The 12195-nt window shown below is 47.5% G+C and overlaps 1 protein-coding gene across 1 annotated transcript; it reads left to right on the plus strand.

The window, feature by feature from the left end:
* Positions 1-7941: 7941 nt before the first annotated feature.
* Positions 7942-11828, plus strand: LOC127298589 (uncharacterized). The gene is made up of 9 exons (XM_051328443.2): positions 7942-8479; positions 8558-8765; positions 9151-9351; positions 9430-9603; positions 10587-10943; positions 11037-11147; positions 11255-11380; positions 11472-11618; positions 11731-11828. Exons 3-9 carry the CDS (start codon positions 9220-9222, stop codon positions 11731-11733), a joined length of 1050 nt encoding a protein of 349 aa, XP_051184403.2. The 5' UTR covers positions 7942-8479; positions 8558-8765; positions 9151-9219; the 3' UTR covers positions 11734-11828.
* Positions 11829-12195: the final 367 nt, after the last annotated feature.

Genomic DNA, 12195 nt, shown 5'->3' on the forward strand with positions numbered 1-12195 from the left:
CTCATCCATAGTTCACTACTAACATTTAGACTTCACCCATGTCCTCAAGAACTAAACGAACTACTCACGAGACATCATACGGAACATGATCAGAGGTGATATGATGATGAATAACAATCTGAACATAAACTTGGTTCAATGGTTTCACTCAATAGCATCAACAACAAGTAGAAATCGATACCGGGAAAGTTTCCCCTATCAAACAATCAAGATCAAACCCAAATTGCTATGGCGGTGACGGTGTCCAGCGGTGATGACGGCGGTGATGATGGTGGAGATGATGATGATGGTGATGGCGATGATGTCCAGCTCGATGACGGTGATGATGGCATCGATTTCCCCCTCCCGGAGGGAATTTCCCCGGCGGATTCCTGCCCGCCGGAGAGCTCTTTTCTCTCTGGTGTTCTCCGCCCCGCAGAGGCGGCTGTAACTCTTCGCGAGGTACCCTCTGTGGCTTAGGTCTTCGGGACGAAGGGTTTGGCGAAGAAAAGGAGGCGAAAGGGGTCGTGGGCCCTCCACACCACATGGCGGCGCGGCCAGGGCCTGGGCCGCGCCGCCCTAGGGTGTGGGCCCACCCTGGCTCCTCCTGGCTCCTCCTTCTGGCTTCCTCCGTCATCTTGAAAAATAGGATTTTTGGTATAATTTCCTTCCAGAGTTGATCTTCCGAAATATTGCGTTCTGACGGTGCTTTTTCCAGCAGAATCCTGGCTCCGGTGTTCGATCCTCCAATAATGATGAAACATGCAAAATAGATGAAATAACATAAGTAATGTGTCCCAATATGAAATATATCAATGAATAACAGCAAATTATGATATAAAATAGTGATGCAAATTGGACGTATCAATAAAGTAAATGCAAGTAACTAATTTTTTTGTGTTTTTGATATAGCAAACAAGATAGCAAATAAAGTAAAACTAGCAACTAATTTTTTTTGTATTTTGATTTAGTGCAGCAAACAAAGTAGTAAATAAAACTAAGCAAGACAAAAACAAAGTAAAGAGATTGAGAAGTGGAGACTCCCCTTGCAGCGTGTCTTGATCTCCCGGCAACGGCGCCGGAAAAAAGAGCTTGATGGCGTGTAACTCACACGTTCGTTGGGAACCCCAAGAGGAAGGTATGATGCGCACAGCAGCAAGTTTTCCCTCAGAAAGAAACCAAGGTTTATCGAACCAGGAGGAGCCAAGAAGCACGTTGAAGGTTGATGGCGGCGGGATGTAGTGCGGCGCAACACCAGGGATTGCGGCGCCAACGTGGAACCTGCACAACACAACCAAAGTACTTTGCCCCAACGAAACAGTGAGGTTGTCAATCTCACCGGCTTGCTGTAACAAAGGATTAACCGTATTGTGTGGAAGATGATTGTTTGCAGAAAACAGTAGAACAATATTGCAGTAGATTGTATTTCAGTATAGAGAATTGGACCGGGGTCCACAGTTCACTAGAGGTGTCTCTCCCATAAGATAAACAGCATGTTGGGTGAACAAATTACAGTTGGGCAATTGACAAATAAAGAGGGCATGACCATGCACATACATATTATGATGAGTATAGTGAGATTTAATTGGGCATTACGACAAAGTACATAGACCGCCATCCAACTGCATCTATGCCTAAAAAGTCCACCTTCAGGTTATCATCCGAACCCCCTCCAGTATTAAGTTGCTAACAACAGACAATTGCATTAAGTATTGCGCGTAATGTAACTAGTGACTACATCCTTGAACATAGCACCAATGTTTTATCCCTAGTGGCAACAGCACATCCATAACCTTAGAGGTTCTTGTCACCCCTCCAGATTCACGGAGACATGAACCCACTATCGAGCATAAATACTCCCTCTTGGAGTTACTAGCATCAACTTGGCCAGAGCATCTACTAATAACGAAGAGCATGCAAGATCATAAACAACACATAGACATAGCTTTGATAATCAACATAACAAGTATTCTCTATTCATCGGATCCCAACAAACGCAACATATAGAATTACAGATAGATGATCTTGATCATGTTAGGCAGCTCACAAGATCCGACAATGATAGCACAATGGGGAGAAGACAACCATCTAGCTACTGCTATGGACCAATAGTCCAGGGGTAGACTACTCACACATCACTCCGGAGGCGACCATGGCGGCGTAGAGTCCTCCGGGAGATGATTCCCCTCTCTGGCAGGGTGCCGGAGGCGATCTCCTGGATCCCCCGAGATGGGATCGGCGGCGGCGGCGTCTCTGGAAGGTTTTCCGTATCGTGGCTCTCGGTACTGGGGGTTTCGCAATGGAGGCTTTAAGTAGGCGGAAGGGCAAGTCAGGAGGCGGCACGAGGGCCCCACACCACAGGGCCGCGCGGCCAAGGGGGGGCCGCGCCGCCCTAGGGTGTGGCCCCCTCGTGGCCCCTCTTCGTCTCCTCTTCGGACTTCTGGAAGCTTCGTGGCAAAATAGGACCCTGGGCGTTGATTTCGTCCAATTCCGAGAATATTTCGTTACTAGGATTTCTGAAACCAAAAACAGCAGAAAACAGCAACTGGCACTTCGGCATCTTGTTAATAGGTTAGTTCCAGAAAATGCACGAATATGACATAAAGTGTGCATAAAACATGTAGATAACATCAATAATGTGGCATGGAACATAAGAAATTATCGATACGTTGGAGACGTATCAGAGGGAAAAATGTTTTTAGGTCTAGGACGCGTCATTTTATGTGCTAAATGTTTTCCGTTTCGCGCGTTGGCGGACGGGTGCACCCGCGCGCCCGGTACGGCCATACCGCATGTCCCGGCGGCCCCGTTTTGCAAAGTTGGCAAAGTAAACTGAGCCAAAAAGTCGAGCGGAGCCGCGTGGCATCATTTTATGTGTCCTATTAACCACCGCAAAAGACGGAATTGGGATACGGTAATTATCTTGAAAAACCCTTCACGAATAGGGCTATCACGTCTCGAGTTCTATGGCTTTTAGGGGAAATGAGTAGGAAACGGCCCGTTTCACCACATAGTTTGTCGGAACGAGGCCATATTTGGCACGTGCGTGGGCCTTAGGATGGGAAGCAAGGCCCCGGTCGCGGATTTCCAATCCGAACCACGGGCGACGGTTTTTCCATTTTCGGGGTGCCGGAAGGGCTTTTTTTTTTGTGAAGGAGCTACATGGTGCGCATTTTATTATTGCGCGAGACCTACGCGCAGAGGTAGGATACCTCCTACACACCACCTATCACATGCAATATGCGCGCGATAGCCATCTGGGAATCCCTCCCGCTTCCTGCGGTGTCCCGCCGAATCCGCTGGAAACTGACCGGATTTGAACTGGGGCCACACTTTCCTTCGCTCAATAAATGGAGGGGAAAATGTTTTTAGGTCTAGGACGCGTCATTTTATGTGCTAAATGTTTTCCGTTTCGCGCGTTGGCGGACGGGTGCACCCGCGCGCCCGGTACGGCCATACCGCATGTCCCGATGGCCCCGTTTTGCAAAGTTGACAAAGTAAACTGAGCCAAAAAGTCGAGCGGAGCCGCGTGGCATTATTTTATGTGTCCTATTAACCACCGCAAAAGATGGAAATGGGATATGGCAATTATCTTGAAAAACCCTTCACGAATAGGGCTATCACGTCTCGAGTTCTATGGCTTTTAGGGGAAATGAGTAGGAAACGGCCCGTTTCACCACATAGTTTGTCGGAACGAGGCCATATTTGGCACGTGCGTGGGCCTTAGGATGGGAAGCAAGGCCCCGGTCGCGGATTTCCAATCCGAACCACGGGCGACGGTTTTTCCATTTTCGGGGTGCCGCAAGGGCTTTTTTTTGTGAAGGAGCTACATGGTGCGCATTTTATTATTGCGCGAGACCTCCGCGCAGCGGTAGGATACCTCCTACACACCACCTATCACATGCAATATACACGCGATAGCCATCTGGGAATCCCTCCCGCTTCCTGCGGTGTCCCGCCGAATCCGCTGGAAACTGACCAGATTTGAACTGGGGCCACACTTTCCTTCGCTCAGTAAATGGAGGGAAAAATGTTTTTAGGTCTAGGACGCGTCATTTTATGTGCTAAATGTTTTCTGTTTCGCGCGTTGGCGGATGGGTGCACCCGCGCGCCCGGTACGGCCATACCGCATGTCCCGCCGGCCCCGTTTTGCAAAGTTGACAAAGTAAACCGAGCCAAAAAGTCGAGCGGAGCCGCGTGGCGTTATTTTATGTGTTCTATTAACCACCGCAAAAGACGGAATTGGGATACGGCAATTATCTTGAAAAACCCTTCACGAGTAGGGCTATCACGTCTGGAGTTCTATGGCTTTTAGGGGAAATGAGTAGGAAACGGCCCGTTTCACCACATAGTTTGTCGGAACGAGGCCATATTTGGCACGTGCGTGGGCCTTAGGATGGGAAGAAAGGCCCCGGTCGCGGATTTCCAATCCGAACCACGGGCGACGGTTTTTCCATTTTCGCGGTGCCGCAAGGGCTTTTTTTTGTGAAGGAGCTACATGGTGCGCATTTTATTATTGCGCGAGACCTCCGCGCAGCGGTAGGATACCTCCTACACACCACCTATCACATGCAATATGCACGCGATAGCCATCTGGGAATCCCTCCCGCTTCCTGCGGTGTCCCGCCGAATCCGCTGGAAACTGACCGGATTTGAACTGGGGCCACACTTTCCTTCGCTCAGTAAATGGAGGGAAAAATGTTTTTAGGTCTAGGACGCGTCATTTTATGTGCTAAATGTTTTCCGTTTCGCGCGTTGGCGGACGGGTGCACCCGCGCGCCCGGTACGGCCATACCGCATGTCCCGACGGTCCCGTTTTGCAAAGTTGACAAAGTAAACCGAGCCAAAAAGTCGAGCGGAAGAAGGGTGGCAAGTATTCTGCCTTTGACAACCATCGACAGTTCCTCGAAGAAGGGCATGTATTTAGAGAAGACAAAAAGCACTTCACGAAAGACAAAGTTGTCAGTGAAGTAAACAAGATCCCAACGTTCGATGGTACAGCTCAGGGTGGGCATAAAAACCGTGAAACCGAAAACCGAACCGGAGCCGAAACCGAACTAACCGAAATCTCGGATTTTTTTCATTAACCGCTATTTTTTCGGTTTCCATTTATACTAACCGAATTAAATTTGGTAGAATTCGGTTTTTAGCCCCACTAACCGAACAAGACCGAATAGACCGAATTGAGTAACCTACCATCAATTTATGCATAAACCGATCATTCCATAGAAGCCCAATTGCGTTTGATGTTCCAAAAAATGTTCATTCAATGTATGACTTTGGTCTTTGATGTACTAGCTTTTTCTGAATTTAGCGTGAAGCCTGCATAATAGAACACGTCGCTCGAAGTCTTAGCTACCCCTTTTAATCGCTCACGAGTGATGCACCTGTATCACGAGTGCCGCAGCCTACCAAATAGCATCTCTCCACGATTGGTGCTCATTTGTCGATTTCTTGCGCAGTTGATGTTTTTTGTGTTGATATGTCAATCACTATTTGCTTTCTTCGGTGATGCCTACTATTTGTTCAAGTGAGTAGGTTCATTCGGTTTTAACCGAAAACCGAACCGAATTTGTCGGTTAACCGAATCTTCGGTTTCCTACATTTTCATGCCAATTTCGGTTACCATTTTTGTAAACCGAATTTGTTCAAAAACCGCAAAAACCAAACCGAAATTTCGGTTAAAACCGAATGCCCACCCTGAGGTACAGCTGTTGTTGCCGAGCTACTTGCTCTAAAGGCTAAGCCCAATGGCAAAGGTTTTGTGGGATATGGTGAGACACACAACTGGACCCACATTCCAGGCTTAACGCAACTCCCCTATTACGAGCACCTCAAACTTCCTCATAACATTGATGTGATGCACACTGAAAAGAATGTTGCAGAGTCCCTCTTTCACACAGTCCTGAACATTCCTGAGAAGACAAAGGACAATGTCAAAGCTAGAGTCGATCAAGAGAGGCTTTGTGATAGAAAAAACCTAAACATGCGGCCTCCCCAGGCAAATCGAAGAAATTGGGTCAAGCCAGATGCTGACTTCTGCCTTCAAGGTCCCCACAAGAAGGAGGCATTCCAGTGGCTCAAATACACCCTTAGGTTCCCTGATGGTTATTGTTCGAATATGAGTAAGGGAGTCAATGTTTTAACCGGTCGAGTCACCGGGCTCAAGAGTCATGACTATCACATATGGATTGAGCGGGTAATGCCGGTGATGGTTCGAGGCTATATCCCCGAGCGTGTCTGGCGAGTGCTTGCGGAGTTGAGCCATTTCTTCCGCACACTTTGTGCTAAAGAAATATGCCCCAAGATGATGAAAAAGTTGCATGATAAAGTGCCAGAGTTGCTATACAAGTTAGAGATGATCTTTCCGCCAGGCTTCTTTACTCCGATGGCACATCTCATTTTGCATCTCGCGAATGAGGCAATCTTGGGGGGACCGGTCCAGTTTCGTTGGCAGTTTTGCATTGAGAGAATATTTAAGTTCATTCGAAAGAAATGTGGAAACAAAGCTAAGATTGAAGCCTCTATAGCCGAGGCATATATCCTTGAGGAGGTGTCAGATGTCACGACGACGTACTATGCCGATAATGTCCCGACTCTTCATAATAAGCTCTCTCGGTACAATGTCGACGAGCCCAAGTATGAACCCAAGCTCACCCTCTTCCAAGGGAAAGGTGGCAAGGCCGGTGGCTCAAAAAATTATACCTTGACCAAGAAAGAGTGGGAGGACATCATGTTCTATGTGTTGATTAACATTGAGGAAGTAGCGGAGTCGTTCATGAGGTAAAATGGCGAACAAATTACTTTGTAACTAGTAAATCGATTTCGTACTAATACGTAGTTTCTTCTTTTAGCCAATTCGTCGATGAGGAGTGGCCGGAAAGGAGGTATCCTAATGCCACGGAGCTGGATAATCTTCTAAGAAAGGGTGCCCCCGGAAGGAAAAATTTAGTGGGTTGGTTCATGGAGAAAGTAATTTCTAACTTGACCTGCGTGCCTAGTTTAACATTTATAGTTTCTATTACACCGAACTAATGCACCCAACAATTTCAATTGAACTTGTAGGGTAATGATCCCAACACATAGATGCCAGATGAATTGAGATGGGTTTCTCAGGGTTTCGATCGTACCGTCAAGATGTATGAGAAGTATGATGTGAATGGGTATCGCTTCCATACGGAGTTTCATCAGAACAATCGCCCTAATGCAAAAACTATAAATACTGGGGTGTTTACCGGAGGAGTCGATAATCTTGAGTACTACGGAAGGTTGCAAAACGTGTACGAGCTTTCATTTGATCATGGGGCACAACATCTCACTCTCGTCATGTTCAAATGCCATTGGTTCGACCCAGTCCGTGGAATGAGAACTACCCCGTCTATTGGTTTAGTGGAAGTTAGGCCTTCAACCACCTATCAAGGAGCCGATGTCTTTGTTGTGGCTCACCAGGCTAGGCAAGTTTATTATTTGCCATACCCATGCCAGAAGGAGGAACTAAAGGGCTGGGAAGTTGTGTTCAAGGTATCGCCACATGGTAAGCTACCCATGCCAAACGAGGACGATTACAACAATATAAACCCCATCACATACGAGGGAGATTTCTATCAAGAGCAAGAGGATGGCGTGGACTTTGATATACTTATGGGTGGTCTTGAGGACCTCGAAAACAATGAACAAAATCGTGGCGAGGCAGTTGTCAATGTAAAGGACATAGATATGCTCTCCAAGTTACATCTCAACGATGATGACGTTGATGAGCCTGCACCCGTCGAGGGGCTACCTTACTACTCACACGATAGTGATAGTGATAATGATGATTCGCGGTGAGGGTCTTTCTAGTATGCTTTTATGGTTAATAATTGCTACATGCTTGTTTATTGCTACTATGCTCATTCATTTGCATCAATATTTATATTTTCCTTACTAATTGTTTACTCTTACTCAATGCAGGTGATTGAACAATGAGCAAGCAATCATCCTTCAGCTTGCTTAAGAAGTTGCGCCAAGAGAAGCCCGGAACAACTCGAAGTGGAAGAGCACATATTCCTACTCGACGCTTTGGTGATAGTGACGATGAAGGGAGGGAGGATGGTCTACCGCCTAGAGGACGAGGCCGGAGGACCACGAGTGAGGAGGTTTCGCTTTCCCAGCGATGAGGAGGGGGCTTACCCCCTAGAGGACGAGGCCGGGGCCAAGAGCGTACACTAGGGCAGCGGACTCCGACACCCTCCCTTAGTGATGTACCCTCCGCTACTGGCACCGAGACTTCCGAGGGGGAGGAGGGAGCGAGAGGAGCCTCCCCAGAGGATGAGGAGATAGAGGAGGACAGTGAGGTGCAGCAGGAGGAGATTGATGCGGAGGAGGAGGCGGAGGACGAGGACGAGGAGGAGCTCGAGCCACAGGGGAGCTCGAAGTCGATCTGGACTCGGGGAATAGCGGGTCTCCCAAAAGTACCAGCTAATGATGATGAGAAAACCCTCATTAAGCCGAATAACAAAGAGTAAGTGGTCATTTGAACAAATTAGGTCATTTTGGTAATACTAATATAGCACATACTAATATTCTGACTCTTGTGCAGCAATTGGTCATTTGTTGGTACACGGGGCCGCCTTCCAAATGGCGTGCTTGGAGTGTTGCTGAAGAAGTATTGGCCGGGGCTCTACAGGTTGAAGCCGCTAGATGAAACATGCCGGGACAAGAAGCTAGCCCTTAAATGGGAGGACTATGAAGCTGCTCATGACGAAAGCTTCGGGACCTGTGCGAATGCTGTGATCACCAATTTTTGGGTAAGAAATTTTCGAAAAGTACACAAGTCACCATGTTTGATGCAGAAATCACTCCGCCCTCCACCATGTGCAATGTAAAAATCTGTGTTTCCTTGAGCACCTTTTCCACATCCATCATGTTTACACCTCTTGCCACCACCATGCCTCACGCAGCATTCAGTGCGGCCTTGACTGCTTCCACACGCAGCATTGGAACATCCAGTGACTGAGCAGCGTTTGCCTCCTCCATAACCAATGCACAGAGGTGTGCCTCCATGTGCACCCTTGGGACAACCTTGAACCATACATGCCTTTGAACCAACACTGTGGACCTTCACTGTATTTCCCTGGGATCGCTTGCTGCATCCTTGGTAATTGCACATCACCGTTTATTGCATGATTGTAGGTCTTTTATAAAGTGCCGACGGAGGATAGTACCAAGGCGGGCCAGGTCTTGGTGAATGCCGCGAGGAAGATGGTACGCCAGCAGCGGTACGATGCGCGCATTGTGGCCATCTCGCACTTCTACGCCGAACAAGGCAAAAGGGTCCTGAAGAAAGAAATTGTTGCAAAAGGTCTTACATTGTCGAAGGAGGAGTTCATGGGCGTAAGTAAATTGTCTCTTATTCTCTGTTGGTGCTAATTGCATTACATGCTCTTGAAATGAGATGCTTCCATTCTTTAGGTTGCTCCCAAATGGGTCGATGGACGAGACGATGGATGGGCGGCATTGGTGGACTTGTGGGTCGGGGAAGATGCGGAGTTCATGGCCCAAAGCATGAAAAATAGGGAGAATCGTGGCAAGGATGGAACGCACAATGCAGGAAACCGGTCCCATGATCGCTACAAGGCGCACCAGGTAATTCTTTCTGACATCCATCCTTCCTGTTGGACATGTTCATGTAAATTGAAGATGATTCTTCGTAGTATAGTGTTGTATTCAGTTATCATCACTATGTTTCTATCAGGACTAGCAAAAACGATCGAACTTAAATGTGCAGACAGCGCTCAATAATTCAGTAAGTACATGTTCCGCATTCAGCTACAACAATCCAAATACTTCAGCTGTGACCACACCCTGTTGAGGGTTGGAAGGCTCAGAAAAATTGAAGATGGTTCTCCATATGGCACACATGTACTCCATATTCATTTGGTTCTGCTCTCCAGAGTGTATAGTAATAAAAACAATCGAACTAAATGTGCACAGACAGCCCTCATGATTCAGTAAGTGCATGCACAACTAGTAGTAGAACAATCCAAATGCCGTGATGGGGCACACAGAGAAGAGAGTGTCCTTGTAATGGAAGGATTCGATCTGCATAGCATAATTTAATACCTGTGCATCCGTAGGGAGGACGGCACCAAATAATCTAGAAATTAACCACACCGGATAGACTGCAGTCCAGGAGCCCAGGACAGACTTCAGTAGTGGAGGTCCCTCTCCCCTTCTATTTGTATACAAGTTCTAAATTCTTTCGCTTCTGATTTTCAGATTATTAGTCTAGTTTATATCCCTACTGTCTGTTTGAGTGGTGCACGAAGAAGTGTTTCAGTGGACACAAGCTATATATTCAGTATCAGGCTCGTGCTGGCATAATAATCCCCAAACAATCAAACAAACAACTGTAGTGTCAGCTTCTTAATTAGTTGGAGTGGCAGCCACTGCAAAATTAGTGTTATACTTGCTGGGTGCTAGCACAACTACTGAGTACAGTAAGTAAGATACAGAGTATAAGTGTTTACTTGCTGGGTGCCAGACCTGGTTCTATGTTGGTTTTCTTCAGTAATTTGTTTCCTACACTGTCATACCTGAATCCTGTATACATTTGTTTGGCGTTTCAGGAGCAAGTTCATGGGAAGCCGCTTACTATGTTAGGAGCCTGGAAGATGTCGCATAAGAAGACGAAGGTCGACAAACCTGGAGAGGAGCAATACTATGGTAAGTCTGGCACATACTTGCAAAATTACGCGACGGCGTTCAAAAAACTGCATGGGGAGGATTCTCAGCCCCTTGAGGAGGAGGTCGACGAGACGGTGGTGATCGTGTCAGGGCTCGGCAAGCGGCATGGCCGCCATCAGATTCTTGATGGGGTGATCGCGCCTACCACCACACTCACACAAGTTCGAGCTTCTAGCATGAGCAGCAGTCAGTTGATCCCACCTCGTCCACGGCCCGGTGGATCTAGGCGGGCCTTCGATGTAAGTTCTTCCTAATTTTCATCATTTTTCTAACTTTTTGTTCATGCACCGCTAGTTGGTTATATTGTTGAGATTCATTATGTCAAATTCTAGACTTCTCTGGACGAGGCATACGATAGGCTCTATGAGAGTTATGAGGAGAAGCTTGAGGAGTACGTGAAGTCGGTTGAAGCCCATGATGCGTACCAGGCCAGCCATAATGCGGTTAGTTCTTTCTCTCATTCTACCCAAGAGAAGTTCCACGTTCACTAGTTTCAACTATGCGTACCAGGCCAGCCATAATGCGGTTAGTTCTTTCTCATAACTTGCAGGCGGTGATGGCGTATATTACTACTGGAGTTCAGCCAACTATGGGATCTCCGCCACCACCAAAACCACCGCTACCAAGGATCCCAACGAGAGAAGAATTCCTCGCCTCGGTCACCTCAGGAATTCCGGTAAGTCCTTTGCAAGATGACTCAATCACTAGTTCTAGTTTTGTTGCACACAGAGAGATTTATAATTTCTATCTATTGCTCTAACATATAGGGATCAGCTCAGTCCAGCACTGATATTGGTCGTGCTTCTGCCTCGCCCTCACCCTCGCCCAGCCAGTCGCGGCCTATCACTCCGATTCATACCGGAAGTAGTCGTGGTCCTAGTGCTTCTGCTGAGCCTGCTGACTTGCCGTTTCAGGTTAGTTCCATGCGAACTTGAGCATCGAAGCTATACTCGGACAATTTGCCTTGCAAAATTTCGAACTTGAACAATTGCCAATGCTAAATGGTTCTTTTTCTTTATTATGCAGTGATGATGCTCTAGGAGGCAGACCTTGACAAGTGCGGGAACTCGAAGTCCGTTGTTTGTGATTGTTGAACTTGTAGTGTCTTGCTTGTGTCCTGTGACTGTAGGATAACGTTGCATAGAAAACAAAAAATTTCCTACCGCGAACACGCAATCCAAGCCAAGATGCAATCTAGAAGACGGTAGCAACGAGGGGGTATCGAGTCTCACCCTTGAAGAGATTCCAAAGCCTACAAGATGAGGCTCTTGTTGCTGCGGTAGACGATCACTTGCCGCTTGCAAAAGCGCGTAGAAGATCTTGATCACGATCGGTTCCGGCGCCACGAACGGGCAGCACCTCCGTACTCGGTCACACGTTCGGTTGTTGATGAAGACGACGTCCACCTCCCCGTTCCAGCGGGCAGCGGAAGTAGTAGCTCCTCTTGAATCCGACAGCACGACGGCGTGGTGTCGGTGGCGGTGTAGAAGT

The sequence above is a fragment of the Lolium perenne genome, chromosome 5, assembly GCF_019359855.2.
Source record: "Lolium perenne isolate Kyuss_39 chromosome 5, Kyuss_2.0, whole genome shotgun sequence".
NCBI lineage: Eukaryota > Viridiplantae > Streptophyta > Magnoliopsida > Poales > Poaceae > Lolium > Lolium perenne.